Source organism: Chiloscyllium plagiosum, unplaced genomic scaffold (assembly GCF_037043375.1).
Source record: "Chiloscyllium plagiosum isolate Xiang-an unplaced genomic scaffold, Cpla_swu_hap1 HiC_scaffold_9, whole genome shotgun sequence".
Classification (NCBI taxonomy): Eukaryota; Metazoa; Chordata; class Chondrichthyes; order Orectolobiformes; family Hemiscylliidae; genus Chiloscyllium; species Chiloscyllium plagiosum.
In genome coordinates this window covers 62042953-62066889 of record NW_028270147.1, presented here as the reverse complement: position 1 = coordinate 62066889, position 23937 = coordinate 62042953, and the positions used below count along the sequence as shown (strand labels likewise).

Genomic DNA, 23937 nt, shown 5'->3' with positions numbered 1-23937 from the left:
GGATGGGAGGGCTGCCTTATTGAATCACTATTATCCAAGCTCATGTTGTGATAAGTAACAAATTCCATGATGATGATGATAAAGTGGCTTTGAAGGAAGGCAGATATTTCAAGGTCAGGAGAACAAGTTTGAGGTGTATTTATAAGTAAAAGTGGTTCCACAGCTTTGCACCTCAAGCAGAGAGCACACTGAAGCAAAGGTGTAACCTGATGATGGTTCTTCATTCCAGTTGTCTAATAATTAGCCAAATGAACTGTTCTATTCTAGAGTGTTGAGCCTGTTGTGTGTTGTGGCTGCTCTCTTGCAATTGAGAGGAAATATCATCTCATCATTTACTCCTGAAAGGATCCTACATGTTTCAAGGAAATAACCTAATTCTTCTAAACACTAGCGAGTAAAGTCCTAACTTCTTTAGCCTTTGCTCATAAGACAATCCATCTATACTGGGGATCATCCTAGTGAGCCTTCTATGAACTTCCCCCAACAACATAAAGTATTTTCATAAATATGAGATTTATAACTTGTCACGATTTGTTGGCCTTATGTCGTCCCAGTGTTATACAATGTAGTTTTTTCAGATGAGGGTGTCACTAAAGGTTTGAGGGACACTACAAGCAACAGTGTGTGTGCATATGTACTTATCCATGAGAACTAATGCTGAATGCCTAAATGGTAAAGTTTTAGGTTTGCCTTGTCCTAAAGAAAAAGTTGACAAAAAAATTGATCATTTGTGAAGCACTAAAAGTTGCTACCATGGAGTGGAATGAGGCTAATGAATATTTGGTGCACTAATTTGGAGATTTCAAACACTGTTCTGTTGGAGCTGTAGTCTACTAACTTGGGCCTAGGAAGTTTCAAGGGTGACTGGTCAGTGATTTGTATAAATCTGTTGATTTTCTGATCAAAAATCACAGTAATAAGGCATTACCTCATGCATTTGACCTCATCAATGTCTGTATGAAGAAAATTGAAAGAATGGCAATGGAAATTAATAGTTTTTCTACTTTTTTTACAAAATAAATTCAATTGATAATTTGAAGCAGCTGAACAGATTGATCATTAGGAACAAATGAAGGACTTGATTGCATGAATTGCCTTAATTCCCACTGGTTATAAACTGAAATCTATAGTTATTTTTCTGTCAAACTTATTCTACAGAGTGAACAGTAAATTCCATAAACTTACACCCATCATGTGAGTGTGTAAGTATAAATTAGGTTTGGCACACTAAGTATTGGCCTGAACAGAGATACATAACTATATTATTTGGAGAACTGAAAGAAATGATTTGTGATTCTGATATCATCTGGAGATGTCAGTAGGGGATCTGACATGTTAAATATTGAATGCTAAGATGTCACTATAAGTTAGCCGGGAGCGATTTAAAATGATGACATTGTCAATGTCCTGCACTAAAGGGGAAAGGTCTACCATGATTTTGCAAGAGGGGCGAGGTAAGAAGGAGAGGTGAAGCAAGGGCTGCCGGGAAGGGTGAGTTTTCCCACATTAAAAGGACTTATTTTGGGATTCGGGCCACCATTTGCCAAGAGGTGCAAGGGAAGAGCGAAGGACTTCTGGGAAGACATATATTTGTGTGGTTGCGTTATCCGAAACACTACTCAGGTAGTGTCTCCCACCCATCCTCCTCTAACCAAAAATAAAGGACCTGTGCGCCAGATTGGTAAGGTAACAAGTTTTGTTTTGGGAATTTAGAATAGTGGGAATGGAGGTTAGGGCAGTTGAATGTTCCTCCTGCAGAATGTGGGAGGTAAGGGTCACCACTAGTGTCCCTGCTGACTACATCTATGGGAAGTGCACCCAACTCCAGCTCCTCAAACTAATCCAACAGGAGGATGGGAACCAAAATTGTAGTTTGAGTATAGAAAAGGTTGAGAGTAGGGAGGTCCAAAATCAAGTTTCAGGGACACAAGATGGCACCAGTAAGCAAGAAGTTGGTTTGAAGTGTGTCTACTTCAACGCCAGCAGCATCTGGAATAAGGTGAGTGAACTAGCAGCATGGGTTGGTACCTGGGTCTTCGATGTTGTGACACTTTCGGAGACATGGTTAGAGCGGGGACAGGAATGGTTGTTGCAGGTTCCAGGATTTAGATGTTTCAGTAAGAACAGAGAAGATGGTAAAAGATGGGGAGGTACGGCATTGTTGGTCAAGGACGGTATTACAGTTGCGGAAAGGATGTTTGGGGACTCGTCAGCTGAGGTAGTATGGGCTGAAGTTAGAAACAGGAAAGGAGAGGTCACCCTGTTGGGAGTTTTCTATAGGCCTCTGAATAGTTCCAGAGATGTAGAGGAAAGGATAGCAAAGATGATTCTCGATAGGAGAGAGAGAGGCCGGTAGTTGTCATGGGGGACTTCAACTTTCCAAATATTGACTGGGGACACTATAGTACGAGACCTATAGATGGGTCAGTTTTTGTCCAGTGTGTGCAGGAGGGCTTCCTGACAGTATGTATACAGGCCAACAAGGGGCGAAGCCACATTAGATTTGGTACTGGGTAATGAGCCCGGCCAGGTGTTAGACTTGGAAGTAGGTAAGCACTTTGATAGCGATCACAATTCTGTTATGTTTACTTTAGTGATAGAAAGGGATAGGTGTATACCACTGGGCAAGAGTTACAGCTGGGGGAAAGGCAATTACGATGTGATTAGGCTAGATTTAGGAAGCATAGGATGGAGAAGGGAACTGCAGGGGATAGGCACATTAGAAATGTGGAGCTTTTTCAAAGACGGTGTGTCCTAGATAAGTATGTACCTGTCAGGCAGGGAGGAAGCTGTAGAGTGCGGAAGCCATGGCTTACGAAGGAAGTGGAATCTCTGGTCAAGAAGAAGAAGGTGGCTTATGTTAAGATGAGATGTGAAGGCTCAGTTAGTGCACTTGAGGGTTACAAGGTAGCCAAGAAAGACCTAAAGAGAGAGCTCAGTAGAGCCAGGAGGAGGCATGAGAAGTTGTTGGCGGATAGGATCAGGGTAATCCCTAAGGCTTTCTATAGGTATTTAAGAAATACAAGAACGACAAGAGTAAGATGAATATTTTTCAAGTGTTCACTCTAGAAAATGACAATGTTGTCGAGGAGATTACTGATTGAGGTTCACAAGGAGGAGGTATTAGAATCCTGCAGAGTGTAAGAATAGATAAATCCCCTGGGTCGGATGGGATTTATCCTAGGATCCTCTGGGAAGCCAGTGAGGAGATTGCTGAGCCTTTGGCATTGACCTTTAAATCATCATTGTCTACAGGAATAGTGCCAGAAGACTGGAGGTTAGCAAATGTGGTTCCCCTGTTCAAGAAGGGGAGTAGAGACACCCCAGGTAATTATAGACCAGTGAGCCTTACTTCAGTTGTTGGTAAAGTATTGGAAAAGGTTATAAGAGAGGATTTATAATTATCTCGCAAATAATAATTTGATTAGGGATAGTCAGTACGGTTTTGTGAAGGGTAGGTCGTGTCTCACAAACCTTATTGAGTTCTTTGAGAAGGTGACCAAACAGGTAGATGAGAGTAAACCGTATGATGTGGTGTATATGGATTTCAGCAAGGCGCTCGATAAAGTACCCCACAGTAGGCTATTGTACAAAATGTGGAGGAATGGGATTGTGGGAGATATAGCAATTTGGGTCAGTAATTGGCTTGCTGAAAGAAGACAGAGGGTGGTGGTTTATGGGAAATGTTCATCCTGGAGGTCAGTTACCAGTGGTGTACCGCAAGGATCGGTGTTGGGTCCACTGCTGTTCGTCATTTTTATCAAAGACCTGGATGAGGGGGTAGAAGGGTGGGTTAGTAAATTTGCAGACGACACTAAGGTCGGTGGAGTTGTGGATAGTGATGAAGGATGTTGTAGGTTACAGAGAGACATGGATAAGCTGCAGAGCTGGGCTGAGAGGTGGCAAATGGAGTTTAATGCGGACAAGTGTGCGGTGATTCACTTTGGTCGGAGTAACCGGAATGCAAAGTATTGGGCTAATGGTAAGATTCTTGGTAATGTAGATGAACAGAGAGATCTGGGTGTCCAGGTACACTCAGGCTTGAAAGTTGCCACCCAGATTGACAGGGTTTTTAAGAATGCATACAGTGTTTTAGCTTTTATCAATAGAGGGATCGAGTTCCGGAACCATGAGGTTATGCTACAGCTGTACAAAACTCTGATGCGGCCGCACTTGGAGTATTGTGTACAGTTCTGGTCACCACATTATAAGAAGGATGTGGAAGCTTTGGAAAGGGTGCATTTAGATTAGATTGGATTGGATTACTTAGTGTGGAAACAGGCCCTTCGGCCCAACAAGTCTACACCGCCCCGCCGAAGCGCAACCCACCCATACCCCTACATTTACCCCTTACCTAACACTACGGGCAATTTAGCATGGCCAATTCACCTGACCTGCACATCTTTGGACTGTGGGAGGAAACCGGAGCACCCGGAGGAAACCCACGCAGACACGGGGAGAACGTGCAAACTCCACACAGTCAGTCGCCTGAGGTGGGAATTGAACCCGGGTCCCAGGCGCTGTGAGGCAGCAGTGCTAACCACTGTGCCACCGTGCTGCCCACTATGATGTTGCCTGGTATGGAGGGAACGTCTTACGAGGAAAGGCTGAGGGACTTGAGGCTGTTTTCGTTAGAGAGAAGCAGATTGAGAGGTGACTTAATAGAGACATACAAGATAATCAGAGGGTTAGATAGGGTGGACAGGGAAGAGCCTTTTTCTAAGTATGGTGATGGCAAGCATGAGGGGGCATAGCTTTAAATTGAAGGGTGATAGATATAGGACAGATGTTAGAGGTAGTTTCTTTAGTCGGAGTAGTAAGGGTATGGAATGCTTTGCCTGCAACGGTAGTAGATTTGCCAACTTTAAGTACTTTTAAGTCGTCATTGGTACAAGCATATGAACGTACAAGGAATAGTGTCGGTTAGATGCGCTTCAGATTGGTATGACAGGTTGGCGCACAATCGAGGGCCGAAGGGCCTGTAATGTTCTATGATTGCCAGTCCTAATTGTTGTAAAGTGGCCTTACCTGGAGAGTTCACAGAAAGGGCTTTCGGGTGAGAATAATGCTTCTGCCCTTGCACAGTGATATCACAAGGATCCCAATTCCTGTATGCCTAAACCATTGCAAATATTACCATAGGAGAAAAGGGAAAGATTTTGGAAAATTTTCCCAAGGCAACGTTGTTGAATATCTGTTCGAAAGTGAATTATTTCCACTCTTTCATAACAGCATTTATCAAAAGGAAACTCTAAGTTTATACTTTGTAACTATTTTCCTCAGAACATTTCTCATTACTTCAGATGGTATTTGTCAGCATAATGTAATGTGATACCATAACTCTGATCAAACAATACATGTAGCACAAAAGCTACTCTTCCAATGGTTTTTTTTTTGTAATATCTTCTCTTTGATATCAGCCCTGTGTATGCTGTGCTACTAAATCCAGCAGGAAAACAAACAATTAGGGACTTGGTGTTTTTGTATTCATTTGTTTTCAGCCTCTGGGCCATGACCTTTTGAGATCAAATATAGTGAGTTATCCTCCTCTTCCTGCTCTGATCATAACCACTGGAGATGTCTGCCACATGATCAATATAGTTTGTACAGCCTCCTTTCAATTTGTAATGATTCAAGTTAAAACTGAACAATCAAGCTTTTGTTTAAGCAGCTTGAAAATTAGTTTATTACAAGATATAACTCTTGATACCTTGGGATAAGGAGTGAACGTTTCAAGCATAACGTTACAAATTCAACAATTTAAAGTACAAACAGAATACTTATACAACTGTAAGTCTCCATGGTATAATGTTAGACTTGTTTTGAGTTTCTTGTCACCTGAAGCAAAGGGGTGAACTCTTGAGGTGAGGTCTAGTAGCTGCAATGGTGGTGTTTTCTTGTGCAGACACACTGTTCAGAACAGTAAATTCTGGGAAAGAGAAAAGATTCCTGGCTTCTACCTTTGCAGATATGGCACTTTTAACTTGAGGGCAGAGCACTAGATGTTTTAAGACATTCGTCTATTATTTGCTCTCTCTCTTCACTTGGAGAAGTGCCTTCTTCCCAGATGCATTCTCTCTATTCCTACTTGATCAAAACTCCCTCTGAGGGTGGTTCTCAAAGTCACCACCCTGGAGTTCTGCATACTAACTGTTCTTGGCCAAATTTCTTTGTATAGTTTAAAAGCTCTAAATGGTGGTTTGTTAAGTCTGAGAAATCTGGGTGGCATGGTGATGCAGTGGTTAGCACTACTGCCTCACAGTGCCAGGGACCTGGGTTTGATTCCAGTGTCTGGCGACTGTTTGTGTGGAGTTTGCACATTCGCCCCGTGTCTGCGTGGGTTTCCTCTGGGTGCTCCAGTTTCCTCCCACAGTCCAAGGATGTGCAGGTTAGGTGAATTGGCCATGTTAAATTGCCCATTGTATTCAGGGGTGTATAGGTTCGGTGCATTAGTCAAAGGAAATGTAAAGTAATAGGGGAAGGGACTAGGCCTGGGTGGGTTACTCTTTGGAGGGTCAGTGTGGACTTGTTGGGCCAAATGGCTTGTTTCCATACTGAAGGGATTTTATTCTATTCTGTTCAAAAGTTCTATAAAGCAAATAATTTGATTGTTTCATCACTCCCTTTTTTAAAATTCTTCCGCCAGTCTGCTGTTTTCTCTGAAGTTCACATTTTCACATCTCCACTGTCTGTTTGGAAACTCTCATCATTTCATAGTTCTTATGGGCATGTCTCTCAAATGATCCACATAGAGCTTATACATGTATAATTATGTGACTTGTAGCAGCCATGCTTTTAGCCAGGTGTGTTTGCTTGGTGTTTGCAAAAATAAACCTAATCTACAATGTCCTAACTATTGTGTTCATGATCAGTTAAGATAACAGATCATGTTTCAAACCTATGATCTTTCTGGTGAATATGGCACACCATTGCAGACCAATTACAACTTTATCCTTGCCATAGCTCATAGTCCTTTTAAGCTTCAACTAAAATATAGTTCTGAATACTTGAAAAAATGATCTAGTTGCACTATCTGGTAGGTGTTGAGCACTGCAGCTCCTTAGTGAATAAAGAGCAGCCTCCCCTTTCCTCTTTTCCCATCTGTCACTGTGATTGTGAGCATAATTCGGAGATGCCGGTGTTGGACTGGGGTGTACAAAGTTAAAAATCACACAACACCAGGTTATAGTCCAACAGGTTTAATTGGAAGCACACCAGCTTTCGGAGCGACAATCACCTGATGAAGGAGCGTCGCTCCGAAAGCTAGTGTGCTTCCAATTAAACCTGTTGGACTATAACCTGGTGTTGTGATTTTTAACATTGTGAGCATAAGTTTTTACTGTAACTGTTGCAGGATCTACAGCAATTTGAAACAATTGTTCTTCTCTTGTAAGTGTTTAATTTTCAGGGAACACTTTCTTACCAAAAAAAACATTTCTGAGCTCTTCTACACCTCATGTATGCTACCATAAATTATGACTGTGTGTGCAGTGATTGGAATGAGGTTGGCCAGGTGGATCTCATTGAATGAGTTCCCTGATGAGCCCAAATTAATCACCCCAGTCCGGGAACCCTGGCTGACCGGTGTAAACAGGAATCACAGGAATTCCCCTCCCTGTATGGACTCACTGTGAGCTAGCTGGTCAGAGTCCATGTACTGTGCTCATATAAATAAAGGATGGCTTGATGATGGGATACTGGCCTCTGTGCATTTATTTCATTGTGTAACCACATAACACAATAGCACTGTCAGGTGAAAAGGAGGAGATCTTCTCGTCAGCTGTTGCAATTACTTGTCTCTTCAGATAAATGAGGATTTTGATTATCTTCTACTTGAAACAAATTAGTTCCTTTTTTTTGAATTAAAGTCTTCGAAGTTATTTATCTTTTGGTCAAAGCAATTATTGGCTGTTGTATTGTACAAAGCTGTGTCAGGACAGATGGGGCATAACTGCCCTTAAAGAACCTGGCAGATTCCACTTTACAAGACCCCTTATGCTCAGATTTTGAGGTAGGGCTGGGGTCCAGGCTTCTGTGGAAAATGAGGCTCTACTGCACTACTCTTCCATGAATGGACTGTTTATCTCCCCACAGAATTTCAAGCCTTCAATGTTTTAGAATGATATTTGATGCATTGGAGAGGCTCAGGAAAGAATAACCATGGCATGCTTGTCATGTTTGTGATAATACTCAAAATCAATCCCTCATCAGGGATTGATTAACTCTAAGGATTAGTTTATTTCAAACTAAATAAAATGCATTACAAGTTGTGAAGCAGACATTACAGCAGACAATTTGATGTTATTGCTGGACAAGTCAGATCACTGGCTGAAATGAGGCTTGACAGATCATTTTTTAAAAACATAGTCTTTCACTGACACACAATGATGCAGATTTGGTTTTAACAATAAAATAATGTTTATTACATAAAATGTGAGAACATAAAAGACTAGCTATATATATGTAATATAATGTGAAGTGTTTCAAAACATACAATGCAATCTATCCCAACACCATCACTTTTTATAGTACTCCAACATCAGAGGCAGCTTACTTCTGTATCACATCCATTAGTTTAAATTAACGGTTTCTTTTAATTTATAGTCTTGTCAGTTTGGTAGCTGCTTCCTTGATTAATCTCATAACTGAGTTTAGACTTTCTCAAGTACAAATAACCCCTTCAGCATTCTAAGCAAACACTGCTAGTTTGGAACTTTCAAGCTCGTGTCCTTACACTGAAGTAACCTATTTACTAATAGTTTAAAATTTTCACTTTTTTTCAGGAGAAACTGTTTCATATATTTAACTTCCATCAAGATGTCTGTGAATTGGGGAAGAACAAAAAGCTTTCCAAGCTATGGGATTTTCCTCTAAACACACAAAAAACTGATCCTCCTTAACAGAAAGCAAGCTAATGCTTCTAACTGTTAATCTGTTGATTAAAACACTCCCAATGCAAACAAATTCCTATTATCACCCAGGGATACCGTCTCTCTTAATATTTTAAAATGGCTGCAGAAATACTGCCAAGTTAATTATTAAACACCAAACACAAACCAAAACCCACATGCCACTTACTCAAAATCTAAACGTCAAGTCATATTGAAGTACCTATAAACCACACACCTTGAATTACCATGTACAGCTTGCAAATCCATAGCAGACTAACTGGTCAGCAGAGTCACAACATTAAATGCACTCAACAAAGGTAGTCTTTAAAGGTGAACTCTCTTAAAGGCAAAGTACACAACATTAGTTCCCCCCTCATTAGGTCAGTGCCCACAGAGGCCTATATGATATGTTGAAAATGCTGAGAGCTATAGTATTGGATATAATTGCACTTGTAGTTTTGTTATTTTTCTGTTTCATACATTTTTTGGGCAATACAATTAGATTTAAACCAAAAGAACAATTATTCATATCAATAAGTACATTTCTCTACAAATAAATTTGCTTTTCCCAACTATCATTATATATCTATATTTGGATTGTAGTTTGCATGTTGGCAAACAGCTGGAACTTTCAAGATTAATCCAATGCTGATCCCTAAACTTGCAAAAAAAAAAGCATCATTCCAGAATATAGGCTTCACTAGCAAGGCTGGTAGTTATTTCAATATTTTTCTTGTCCTTAAGGTGTTGATAAATAATTTTCTTAAACTGGTACAGTCAATGTGAAGTTACTTCTGCATTTAGAAAGGGTGTTCCAGCACCTATGTCCCAGTGAGCATGTATATTACAAAGATTAGATTGATACTAAACATTCAGATCCATTGTAATCATGAGTTTGTAACATTCAATACTGTGAAATTCAACATTTTTATTTAAAGGATTTGCTTCTATAAAGAGTAACTGCATCACCATAAATGATGTGTAATGAACCATTACTATCATTTTACTTCCAATCTCTCCATGTGCTGCTGTAAATTCTTATGTTTATAGTTTTGCAAAATAACTGGACAAATATTTGTTCCTGAATGGGATTGCAAGATATTGGTGTAAGTGGTGTCAAAGCATACAGCATCCTAGTCTTTATTAATCAAGATTATTGGGCATACATCAAGAACATTATGATAAAATTGTACAGAATACTTGCTCCACATCAACTGGAGAATTACATACAGTTCTGGGCACCTACCCAATAGGAAAGTCATGGAGCCATTTGAAGCACTGCAGAAAAGATGCATGAAAATGGGATAAGAATCTTCAGTTATATAGATACTTTGGTGAATTTGGGACTGTTCCTTAGAAAAGGAACAATTGAGAGGAAATTTGATAGAGGTAATCACCATCATAAGCAATCGCAGAAGCAGTTGGGGGAAAGATTTTTAAGAAGTTTTCATTTATGGAAGGATCAAGAATATGAGGGTATGGATTTAACATAATTGGCAAAAGGAATATTAGCAGGATGGGGGCGGGGGTGGGTGGGTGTGGAGAATGTTTAGTGAGTGACTAGGATCTAAAATACACTACCGGACAGTGTGGTGGAGGCAGGTTCAATTAGATTGTATATTAAATAGTAAACATCTCTGGAGAGCTGGCACGGACTCAAATAGTCTCCTGTGCTGTGACAAATAAATTGAATTGACTTTATTGTCACGTACACCTGAATAAGCGCAGTGAGAAGTTTGTAATGTCACCGTTTATGGTGCGATCTTAGATACAAGATACCTTGGGACAGATACTTAAATATTTGGTACAAAATTGAAAGAATAATACAGATCGTTCTGCTATAATGTGCACTTCATTAACACTAATTCACTGTAATACGATTGAATTGGGGACAGTGTTTGTCAAGAGTGAACTTTTAATGTATATATTGGTTATAATCCGAACCCAGCCCCATTAGTTTAAATGGTGCTACTATATGATTTTCTTCAAACGTAGGATTGCTAATGTGTTTTAGCAGAACCGACTGTAAATAGAAGTCTGACATGGTGAATCTGTTAAATGTAAACAGATGTGGTTAAGCATGCAATGGAAACAATCACCTCTTTACATCTTTTAGATTTCGCCAGATATTTCATAAAATGACTTTATAACCACATCATTAAAAATAAAAAGTGCAAGTATGAGTTCATATTGTGAAGTCATGCTCTGTTATCCTGTGGGGTGAGGTTGTGCTAAACATAAACTGAAATATTGCCCCTTATGAGATTAAATAGATAGTATCTGGTCCTGAAGAAGTCTTATTAGATTTAAATGTTAAATTTTGTTTCTCTCTCAACAGATGTTACCAGACCTGTTGGGTTTCTCCTGCATTTTATGGATGTTAGAGATCTGAAATTTTTTTTAAAAAGTGTTTTAGTTTTAATGTAATATTTCAGCAGACACTATGATAAAATAGATAGAAAATAGCGTTGTTAATTGAAGGACTTGGATTGCTTGAGCACTAATGTCCTTTTTCTCATTCCATATTTTGTTCGCAATGTTTGAAGTTGTTGTTTACACCTTTGCCTATCTTAATTTGATGCGTCACTCTCTGCATCTTGTGATCTTGGTTGAATTTGTTGCAAACAGAAATAGTTAGAATGATGCTCGTGTTTAGCTAGTTATAATTTGTTTCTCAATATAATTTTCCATACTTTTGAATACTTTTCCCTACAGGCCACTGGTCAGCCATATGAACAATATGCCAAGATGATATTCATGGAATTGAATGACGCCTGGTCAGAATTTGAAAGCCAAGGTCAAAAACCTCTTTACTAATTTAATGCGAACTATTTGCCTGTATTTCTTGTTGACTCTCTGTATCTGTGCTGAATGTATTTTCTTTTGCTTTAATGTTGATGTCCGTGGTTTTTCTTCTATAAATCTGTATGCAGGCACTCATTCATCACCAACTGTTTAAATGCCACTCTCAACTTAAGAACTCTTTTTTTTTTTTTTAAAATTTTATTTCAGTTTAGTCTTTCACATGACGTTTTGTTAAGAACATTTTGAAAACACAAAAGAAAAATAAGAGTATCTTTTGAGGTAAAGATGACATTTGGCCCTTAGCTTGTGATTTTGATTGCAAAGAAACATGTAGCACACTGCCTAATTCTTATCTCTATGCACATCTCTTCACTCTACTCTGAAATGTGTTTCATGTGATTTTGTCACATTACAGCTGTACATTTTTTTTTCATTTGAAATCGATAGTTAAGATTGTTACTAATTGCTGGACAATGTAACATAATTTGAGTCAACATCAAAACATTGATATTTATGATAAGCTTTACAAAATCATAAATAAAATAATCTGATAATCAGTATTACTCATTTGCAACCTCAGTCACCATCTGGTTTGAGGACCACTCAAGAGTGTTGCAATATGCTACTTTGTGAATGATGATGTGGCTCTGTTTCCCACAAGTCAATAATGCTACTATGAACAATTACCAAGGGAATGAACAAGTGCAGCATCACAAGAACAACAGCAAATCATACAGGACTAATAATTGTACTACTTGTAGATGTTGTGAAATCTTTTAATCTGCTGCACAGAGGCTGAAGTAACCAATAATGTTTCACTGGTTTATTTTGCTGAATTGAAGAATAGCATTGATTCTCTGGAAGATCAACAACTCTTAAACTGGAGGCTGGCAATGAAGACTAGATGTATTGAACAAAAATCTTTGAAAGAGTGTCTGTAAATGGACATTGGGCTGTTTTTTGACCACTCTTTTGTGCAGAGAGTAAACTGATTTTTTCAGACAGTTTCTCTTATTTGGTTTAATGGAAAATTTCAGATGTTAACTCCAAAGCATTATTCCAAATATTTTATTTAAAGTTCATATGTACCATACATTATTTATTTGAACATTCCATTTTTAACAACTTGCATTACTCTGCAGTCTGTGATATTACAGAAAAGTTAAATGATTTATTGTCCATTCACAAATGTGAATCATGTAGATCATTAACATTACAGAATAAAAGAGCTTCAGTGTAATCTTTATGCCTGCATATACAGTACAGAAATTCTATGTTAACCTTGATCTAATACTTGTTTGCTCTTGTGGGATAGGGAGGGGAGGCAAGGGAGGGGTAGATTGAGAGAATATTAAGTTAACGATGTAGTTTGTGTTTGCTACATCTGACAACAAGTTATTTAAATATACCTATTTAAAAATGTCTGTAATTTGTAGATTATGGTCTTCATTCCAACTTGTACATAACACTGGCTGTAATTGACATGAAATAAAGATAAATTTGTGTTGCTGAATGTTGACTTTTGTACTTATAGTGCCAACAAAAACTGATTTCTGCTTTTCTTCACCATGATAACTGGGCTTTTTTTTTGTTTTTAACAAGAGATAATATCCTTAGGTATATGGATATTCCTGTGATTCGGGGGCCCACACAATAGCCAGCCAAAGAAGCTCCCATTAATCTGTCTTATTTAGCTAAAGTTCTACTTCATGTTACAACACCATTAAACCTGTTTACGCAAACACAAAGACAGCATCAAGCAATATTGACAATATTTACTAAAGAATCATTATTAAAGCAGCAGAGTCAGTAGTTCCAGTATGGTACTTTGGATATCCCTTGGTGGATGGTTGTTTTAACTCCAGCTGATAGCGCAGCCAGATCTACTATAAATGTCTCTTTGTTTGTTAGGCCATAAATAACAGTTTTAAGAACCTCAATTGGAAGTCCAATTTTAACCACTGACTTGTCAATGTTCAGCATCATTGCTTGTTCAACACACAGATATTTGCCCATGTGTCTAGTCTGTAAATCAGGTGGCATTATTTCATTTGTTTTTTTTTTGCGATTATTAGAATATGAGAACTTCTCTCATCTGTTTGTAGATCCTGTTTGTAAGCTTTGTGTGTCTTAATGGTTCTAAATGGACGACTTTGAAGAGGTGACAAGTAGGTTAGACCAGGGAAACCCAGTGGATGTGGTCTATCTAGACTTCCAAAAGGCCTTTGATAAGGTGCCACATGGGAGACTGCTGAGTAAGGTGAGGGCCCATGGTGTTCGAGGTGAGCTACTGGTATGGATTGAGGATTGGCTGTCTGACAGAGGGCAGAGAGTTGGCATAAATGGTTCTTTTTCGGAATGGCAGCCGGTGACAAGTGGGTGTCCCACAGGGTTCAGTGTTGGGGCTGCAGCTGTTCACGTTATATATTGATGATCTGGATGAAGGGAGTGGTGGCATTCTAGCGACGTTTGCCGATGATACAAAGTTAGGTGGACAGGCAGGTAGTACTGAGGAAGCGGGGAGGCTGCAGAAGGATCTAGACAGTTTGGGAGAGTGGTCCAGGAAATGGCTGATGGAGTTCAATGTGAGCAAATGCGAGGTTTTGCACTTTGGAAAAAAGAATACAAGCGTGGACTAGTTTCTAAACGGTGGGAAAATTCATAAAGCCAAAGTACAAAGGGATCTGGGAGTGCTAGTTGAGGATTCTCTAAAGGTAAACCTACAGGTTGAGTCTGTGATTAAGAAAGCGAATGCAATGTTGTCATTTATCTCAAGAGGTTTGGAATATAAAAGCACCGTTATGCTACTGAGACTTTATAAAACTCTGGTTAGGCCCCATTTGGAGTACTGTGTCCAGTTTTGGTCCCCACACCTCAGGAAGAACATACTGGCACTGGAGTGTGTCCAGCGGAGATTCACACGGATGATCCCTGGAATGGTAGGTCTAACCATATGAGGAACGGCTGAGGATCCTGGTATTGTATTCATTGCAGTTTAGAAGATTAAGGGGAGATCTAATAGAAACTTACAAGATAATACATGGCTTGGAAAGGGTGGACGCTAGGAAATTGTTTCCGTTAGGCGAGGAGACTAGGACCCGTGGACACAGCCTTAGAATTAGAGGGTGTAAATTCAGAACAGAAATGCAGAGACATTTCTTCAGCCAGAGTGTGGTGGGCCTGTGGAATTCATTGCCACGGAGTGCAGTGGAGGCCGGGACGCTAAATGTCTTCAAGGCAGAGATTGATAAATTCTTGATGTCACAAGGAATTAAGGGCTACGGGGAGAATGCGGGTAAGTGGAGTTGAAATGCCCATCAGCCATGATTGAATGGCGGAGTGGACTCGATGGGCCGAATGGCCTAACTTCCACTCCTGTGTCTTATGGTCTTAAATGCCTCAGTACTCTGACCACTCTGTGCTTTTGCAGCTGTGAGTTCTCCTTTCTTCCTTTCAGTTTTGGCAAACCAGTTTGATTGCCAGATATTTCCTAAAAGCTGTTTGTGATTTCCTTTTTTTTCGTTAAAAGTAGGACCATGAACTGTTCTTGGGTAATACTTGTCTCTCTGGCACTTTAGGCAAGCCCCACTTTTGGTGAGGGCTGCATTGATACAATTTTGATGGGGGCATTAACCCACATGCAGTGACTACTGACTGAAAGAATGCAGAATAGGCAGACTGTGATGTCTATCTGTGTGTAATGTTGATTTCATGCTACTGCTTCTGTTTTGGAGCTCATTGCAACAGCTGATGTCTTTTCTGTACACTGACAGTGAACATACGCTTCGCAGCAAGAAGGACTCCTCGCCTGACAGATTCAAAGCGACTAGATGCGGCTACTTGTTTAATCTCTGGTTAATTTCTAAAGAATAGTTAAAAAATTATGCCCTCCTAACTGTCCCCAATCCACGAATTTGCGCTCAACCTGCATGCCAATTTGATTAAGCAAGTTGGATTTTTTTTTGTCGGTTTATAATATTTGTGTTGTTTAATCCTTTAAATGATTTAATATCTCCGATTTTTATCTCCGAAAAAAATCTTTAAAGCATGCTAAAACACTATTGAAAATGGTTGTACTGTACAGGCCAAATTTCTAAAAGAATCTCGTTGCGGAAAAAAGAAACCCAGTTTCTCTACTGACTTTCACACTTGCCATCACTTTAAATTTATTATATGAGATTTTTCATGAACGATGACAAAGCCATCTGCCTACAGAAACGGTCAAAGTCGCTAAAACACTTCTTTGCTTTAAATGTTTTCGACTTTGGCAAAGCAGCCAATCTAAGGCATCGTGTCTTGGAAAGAATGCAAAGCTTTGAGGAAACGGGTGATTTATTACAATGGAGGAAAGATGATATGTGTACGGACATTGAATGATTAGGGCTGTGCTCCAAGCGCAGAAAAGATTAAAATTAAATTCGACAGATATCTTCAAAATCATTCATGTTTGGTCGTGAAAAATATCTGTTTCTAGTGTCAGAGAGGTTTTATTAATGGTCTTTTATCTGTCTACATTCTTTTCCCTATTTCTTTGTTTAAAGAGCGAAACTTGCTTTTCATTTTCAAGCAGGAAAACGTTTTCAAAAATGAATCATCTCTAACCAATGATAAATTTGGATTTTCAGTTCCTTTCCTGTAGGAGTGATAGGGATTGGATGGAGATGGAATGTATCCTGTGAGGGTGACAGCTGCACCATCAATTGGTCGGAATAGACAATCCGTGGTCGATAATTGGAGGATCCAGCAGGCCAATAGCGCAGACGATTGGTCGTCAAGCCGGAACGATTGACCGATTGGCTGGCTCTTTGTGAAGGCGATGCTGATTGGCCGCGTGCGGCGCCGGTAGCCAATGTCGATTGGTCGAAGGTCTGGCATTCGCTCTGCACCGATTGGTTGTAAGGCGGGAGACGGCCTGGCGGTGTCGCTGATTGGATGGTTCCTGGCCGGGGCCGGAAGTGGGACAGGATCCGGAGCAGAGAGAAGATGGCGGGTATTAAAGGTAGGGTCGGGCTTCGCAGTTACTCTGTGCGTTCACTTGGGCTCTATCTTCGCTGCTTCAGTTAGTATTGACAGAGACTGCCGTGGGGAAAGAGGGTGAAGTTTCTCTAAAGATACGGAGTGGGGTCCTTTTTGTGTGAGAACCCAGGGTTAGGTCAGTGAGTCGCTGGGCTGAGTGAGCCCCTTGACACTGGGTCATTGAGTGGGGGCGATGGAGTTATTGTCAGAGACACCCTGGGAGTGAAGATCTGTGGGGAGATTGTACAGGTGAGTGAGATATTGAGGTGAGGGGAGGGGAGAGGTTGGGAACAAAGACGGAAAAAGCTCAACAAACCTGACAGTATCCCTTGTGGAGAGAAATCAGAGTTCCTGTTTCAGGTCAGGTCACCCTTCCTCAGAAGAGATTGGGGTATGGAGGTTGGAAGGGCAGGGTGTGTGAGATCCCTACGGCAAAAGGAGAATTCATATTTGGACAGTATTGTTAATTAATCTAGAGTGTGCCAAGAATCCTGCTGAGAACCAATATAGGTTTGGTAGTTGGTCTCTCGGGTTGATGTACTTAAGTATACTTAAAGGTACATATATTGATACTGGCAGCCTGTGTCTGGTGGGGTTCTGGGACACTTACTTTCTGTGCAATATCTAAATGCTTTAGACCTGAATGTATGAGTGTTGTTCAGTATATTCATGGATGATACTGAGGGGGATAAAGCCCAGAATTACAGGAGACTACAGATGGGCTAGTCAAATGGGTGTTCGGTGATAAATGGAATTCAGTTTGAATAAGTGAGAGAGGACAACTAGCAAGTAAATACATGGTGAACAGTAGGACCCTGGGATGCACACAGGATAAGAAGTACCTTCTTATGAATTTCAACCAGTCTCTTAAGGTAGTGGGACAGGTAAAACAACTAAAAAGGCAAATTGGACACAACTTCATTAGCTGAGAGAGAGTTTAAGAATAAAGATGTTATGCCAAAACTATATTGATTGGGTCACAGCGAGAGTTCTGTGTACAGTTCTAGAATCCATATTCTAGTAGGAATGCGATTGCACTGGAGAGGGTGCAGAGGAGATTTACCAGGATGTTGCCTGGCCTGGTGAGTTTAATTTATAAAGTGAAATTGGATAGACTGGCCATATTTTTCCTTGAAGCAGAGGAAACCGAGGGGTGGTATTGAAATGTATAAAACTGAGGGGTGTAGATGTTTTCCCTTGATGGGGGGAGTAATGACCAGGAGCATAGATTTCAGGCAAAGGAGGTGAGGTTTGGTGGGGGTGTGCAGAAAGTTTGCCCAGAGGGTGGTGAAAATCTGAATTTACTTCCTGCAACAGTGATAGAAACTGAAACCCTCAACATTTGAGAAGTATTTCGATGTACACCTGCAATGGTAAAGCATACAAGTTTATGGGCCAAGTGCTGGAAAATCAGATTAGAACAGTTAGGTTTTTTTTTGATTGCGTGCAGAAGCCTTTTTCAGTGTTGCAGATTTTTATGGTTCTTGCAGCTAATGTGTATGGCTCTGTTCCTTGCTACAGAAAGGACATGTATTACATTGTACCATGTTTCAATGCAACAAAATAGGTGGAAGCTGATTTATGGTATATTTTTCAAGGTAATTTCTTGACCAATCTGTCAATCTACCTTTTTAATGATTCAAATCAAAATCAAGTTTTAAATACAAATAATGCTTAGCGGTTAATTGTCAGTCATCATCTAATGACTTAATTTTCCATACAATGTCTCTACCAATCTGAGTCATATTGTCAATGAAGCAACACTCCCCAGTCTTACAGCATATTCAGTGAGCCATATTGAGCAGACGCAAACACATGAATGGGAATGAATAGCAGTATGAATTTGGAATTAGCTCAATGATAAAATGCATAGCCTTGTGTATCAATGCTTTTCAGCCTGGTAGTGATTTGTAATGACATTCCCCAATGGTTATTTTTGGGTCCATTATGGTTTTTGTTCAACTCCTATAAAAGGTTTGGGAGTTGAGAATGAGTTTGCAAAAATTCAAAATTTGGCAGTTATAAATTGTGATAGTTATAAACTTTAAATTATGTAATATGGTCAGAAATTGGAGTTCAACCTGGACAAATGTGAAGCATTGCACTTTGGTAGCACTAATACAGAAAAAGTACTAAATATTTTGCAAATTAGTAGTGTTGTTTGTACAGATCTAATTATCCAAGGACGTGCATCCTTAAATTGGCTACAGTCTCAATAGCAACAATCTTATAATGAAATGAGGTGTGTTGTAGGAACATTATCAATCAAAATATGATAAAAACACAAGTAGCTCTGAGCTCAGCTATTGAAACTTGGTCAAAGATGTAGATTTTGAGTGTCTTAAAGGAGAAAATGGGGGTGGAAAGTTGTAGGAAGGGTACTTTGGAACATGGATTTTCGGTGACTTTTAGCCATCACTGATGGAATGGTTTAATATTGGGATGAACAAGAAGCCAGAAAGAAATGATTTCCGATTGTTGCTTTCCAGACTGGAGGCCTCTGACTAGTGGTGTGCCACAAGGATTGGTGCTGAGTCCATTGCTTTTTGTCATTTATATAAATGATTTGGATGTGAACATGGAAGGTATAGTTAATAGGTTTGTAGATGGCAGCAAAATTAGAGGTGTAATGGACAGTGAAGAAGCTTACCTCAGAGTACAACGGTATCTTGATCAGATGGGCCAATGGGCTGAGGAGTGGCAGATGGAGTTTAGATAAATGTGAGGTGCTACACTTTGGAAAAGCAAATCAGAGCAGGACTTATACACTTAATGGTCAGGTCCTGGGGAGTGTTGCTAAATAAAGGAACATTGGAGTGCAGGTTCATAGTTCCTTGAAAATAGAGTCGCAGTTAGATAGGATAGTGAAGAAGGTGATTTGGTATGCTTTCCTTTATTGGTCAGAGCATTGAGTATAGGAGTTGGGAGGTCATGTTGTGGCTGTAGGACGTTGGTTAGGCCACCTTTGGAATATTGTGTCCAGTTCTGGTCTCCTTCCTAACAAAAGGATGTTATGAAACTTGAAAGGGTTCAGAAAAGATTTATAAGTACGTTGCCAGGGTTGGAGGGTTTGAGTTATACGAAAAGGTTGAATAGGCTGGGGTTCTGGAGGCCCTTTTCTCTGGAGTGTCGGAGGCTGAGGGGTGACCTTTATCGAGATTTATAAAGTCATGAGGATAAGTAGACAAAGTCTTTTCCCTGCTGTGGGGTAGTTCAGAACTAGGGGGCATAAATTTAAGGAGAGAGGGGAAAGATATAAAAGGGACCGAAGGGGCAATGTTTTCACACAGGGTGGTGCATGTATGGTATGCGCTGGCAGAAGAATTGTTGGAGACTGATACAATTACAACTTTTAAAATTCATCTGGTTGGGTGTAGAATAGGAAAAATTTAGAGGGATATGGGCGAAGTGTTGGCAAATGGTTAGGTTAGGATATCTGGTCGGTATGGACAAGTTGGACTGAAGTGTCGTTTGTGTACTGTACGTCTCTATGACTCTGTATTGAGGATTTGGGGTTGAAGAAAACTACAGATGAGGACCAAGGGGAGGCTATCGAGAAATTTGCAAACAAAGGTGAGAATTCCAAAATCAGGACATGCTTGACTGGGAGCTGATACAGATCAGTGAGTACAGAGGTGATGGTATCAGGAATTACCATGAATCAAAATGCATGAGGATGAGTTTTGCAGGTCAAGTTATGGGTGCCCTTGAGTAGAGTGTCGAATGGGAGACCAACATGCATACGTTCAAAAAGTTGAGTTCAGGAAATAAAGGTGGAAATATGCACAAAGTTGAAAGTTCAGCACAGGATCAGATGTGCATTGTCTGGCTTAATCTAGTGTTGCTAGGGAGAGGAATAAGGTTGGTAGATTGGGAATGCAATTTGAAGTGCAGACTGGAAATGGCTTTAGTCTTCCCAGTATTTAATTGGAGGAAATTTCTGTTTCGCCAGTGTTGGATGTCAGGCATGCATGCTGATGTATTAGCAACAGTGGTGAGAAACCATGGTCATGTGATAAAGCTGGAGTCTTTTGATGATGTCACGAAGGAATATTGTGTGGATCAGGAAGTCCAAGGTTTCTAACAGACAAGTCTGGATTGGCAGGGCTTGATTTCCAGCTATGAGCTGTAACACTTGATAAATAAACAGAGCAGTTGATCCATCTAAAGATAAATGGATTTTTAAGCCTTGGAGTCAAACTCAGGTATTTGTATTCAAAATAAAAGGCATGTATAGATTAAAACAGTTCATTTTAAAACTCGAAGTGTAAACTCAAAAGGTAATAAAATAGGCAAATCTGCAAATACAGGAAATGGGAGAACCATACAAGTGAAAAATGGATCTTTTCCTTTTTAAGGTATAGGAGGTAAGGGGCAATTAGGTTAGATTTGATTCCCTACAGTGTGGAAACAGGCCCTTCGGCTCAACCAGTCTACACCGACCCTCCGAAGAGTAACTAACCCAGACCCATTTCCCTCTGATTAATGCACCTAACTTTATGGGTAATTTAGCATAGCCAATTCACCTGACCTGCACATCTTTAGATTGAATGGCTCTTTGCAAAGTTATGAAGAATCTTGACAATATATTGAGAAACTGCTTCTAATGTCACCAGAGTCAATGAACATAAATTACAATAAATGCCTTTTTCATTCTTCATGCCTGTGCTTGCTCTTTAAAAGAGTTGTCTTAAATCCTCACTTTTTTCTCCAGAGCCCTGTAACTCGGAAATCCTCAAGAGCATGTGTAACCCAGTTTGAAAATTATGTGGGTTCACTTAGAGTCATAGAGCTGTTTTCTATCAGCCTTTCAGATCCTGATCACTTTAAGTGGAAACATTCCTCATTTGTCATTTAGCCTTTTGAATTTACTAAAGCCCATACTTAGGAAAGTATTAGATTTAACAAAAAAACCTGACAAGGTTGCAAATCTGAGAACAGAATATTGAGAAACAAGCAGTTCAGAAAGTTTTTGGCTCTTTTGTTAAACATTCAGAAACACTGCCTCCGTTGCTGTCCAGAGGAGAGAGTTCCAAAAGTGCACAGCCTTCTGAGAGAAGAAATTCTCCTCATCTCTATCATAAATGGGAGACCTTATTTTTACACTGAGTCCTTCAGTTCTACTTGTATCTAGAGAAAGAATACTTCCAACGTCCATACTGTAAAACCCCCTCAAATCTTTGTTTCATGAAGAGTACCCCTCATTCTAAATGTCAGTGGATATTGTCCCAATTTCTCCAACCTTTTCTCATAAGATACCCCCATCCAAGGAAGCAGCTGCATGAATCTTCTCTGAACTGCTTCATATGGATTTATTTTCTTTTTCAAATAAGGTGACCAATACTACTCCCTGCTCCAAATGCAATGTCTCCAATGGCTGTACAACTGCTGCAAGACATTCTTCTGTGTTTGTTTATATTCCTTACATAAGGAATGACATTCCACTTCCCTCCTTAATCATCTGAATTTTAAAGTGGAGATGTTCACATTTTCCTGTACCTTACCTTCCAATGTTATGCTCACTCACTTAATATATTGATGCACTTTTGCAGCCTACTCCTGTCCTGTACGCAGCCTGTCTTTGCATCAGTCAGCATGTTTAGCAACCATACCTTCAATCCCTTCATCCAAGTTATTATGCTAAATTGTAAATAATCAAGGTCCCAGCACTGATCCCTGTGACACTTCACTCATGGCATCTCGCCAGTCTGAAAATGATCCATATACGCTGCTGTTAGCTGACCAATTCTCTATCCATCTTATTATGTTATCCTTCACACCACGAGATTTTATTACGCGTAGTAACCTTTGATATGGCACCTTGTCAAATACACATTCATTGGTTTCCCTTTATTGACATGTTAATTCTTCAGAGGATTCCAGTAAAATAGTCCAAACATAACTTTCCTTTTGCAAACCATGTTGACGCTGCTAGATTTTATTGAGATTTTTTAAGCAGCCTGCTATAACTACCTTAGTTAGAAGTTATAGTATTTTCGATGTGACAGTTATGATAACTGGCCTTTTTCTGTTCTTCCTTGAATAGATGAGACTTTTTTTTTCCCCCAATCTAATGGAATCTTTTCAGAATCTAGGGAATTTTGGGAAGCTAAAATTGATGTGTCTCTTATCTCCTACTTTTTAAAATCATAAGCCTGTAAGATAGCTGAACAGAATTAAGCCATTCAACTATTGCTGATATATTTCTCAACCACATTCTCCTGGCTTCTCCTTGTAACCCTTGATCCTCTTTTAATCAAGAACCATCCCTGTCTTAAAGATACTCGATGACTTGGCCTCCACAGCCTTCTGTGGCAGTGAGTTCATAGATTAATAGCCCTGTGGCTGAAGAAATTCCTCCTCTTCTCAGTTCTAAATGGTTGTCCCTTCACTCAAAGGCTGTGCCCTCAGGTCCTACTCTCTTCTACTGTTGGAAACATTTCCATGTCCACTGTATTTAGGCTTCTCATTTTTCTGTAAGTTTCAATCAGATCCCCCCCCCCCCCCCCAATCCTTCTAAACTCCACAAAAAGACCCAGAGTCCTTAACTGCTCCTCATATGACAGCCTTTTGGTCCCAGGATCATTCTTGTAAACCTCCTCTGAATCCCTTCCAATGGCAGCATGTCCTTGCTTAGAATCGGGGCCGAAATGTTCCACATGTGGTCTGACCATAGCTTTGTGCAGCCTTTGCAGTGCATCTCTGCTCTTGTATTCTCGTCCTTGTGAAATGAATGTTAACATTGCATTGTCTTTCTAACTGCCAATTGAACCCTCATCTTAATTTTAAGAGAATCCTGAACTAGGGCTCCAAGTCCCTTTGTGCTTCAGATTTCAAGCACCTTTTGCCATTTAGAAAATAGTCTATGCCTCTGTTGTTCTGATCAATGTGCATGCTGACTCAGCTCTATTTTTCACTAACCTCGAAATACTTTGAAGTCTCATCCTTTAAGAATGGACTGTAAAACCTTAATGACATCTGAGGTTAAGCTAGCCAGCCTATAATTTCCCATCTGCTGCCTTCCCTTTGTAAACCGGCATATTATATTAGCTGTTTTCCAGGCTTCTGGGATCCACTCCTCAGCTATCTCCTTATATACCCTCTGGTGTAGTCCATCAAGTCTGGATGGTTTATCCATCTTCAAACCTTTCAGCTTCCCCAGCACCTTCTATTTAGTTATGGTCACTGCACTCACCTCTGACCCCTGACTCTCTTGAAGTTCTGG

At 39.9% G+C, this 23937-nt stretch overlaps 2 protein-coding genes across 6 annotated transcripts in view; both read left to right on the top strand.

The window, feature by feature from the left end:
- dnajc6 (DnaJ (Hsp40) homolog, subfamily C, member 6) overlaps nucleotides 1-11885 on the top strand; it is a 146755-nt gene extending 134870 nt beyond the window's left edge. For all 5 annotated transcript variants that reach the window (XM_043699441.2, XM_087990684.1, XM_043699436.2 and 2 more), the window contains one exon: nucleotides 11607-11885. In XM_043699441.2, the coding sequence (XP_043555376.2) occupies nucleotides 11607-11708 (102 nt within the window). In that variant the 3' untranslated portion in view covers nucleotides 11709-11885. The remainder of the gene's footprint in view (nucleotides 1-11606) is intronic.
- Nucleotides 11886-16613: 4728 nt separating this feature from the next.
- Nucleotides 16614-23937, top strand: part of LOC122554423 (leptin receptor gene-related protein) — a 32986-nt gene continuing 25662 nt past the window's right edge. Inside the window, exon 1 of the mRNA XM_043699434.2 lies at nucleotides 16614-16695. Within this exon, the coding sequence (XP_043555369.1) occupies nucleotides 16629-16695 (67 nt within the window). The 5' untranslated portion in view covers nucleotides 16614-16628. The remainder of the gene's footprint in view (nucleotides 16696-23937) is intronic.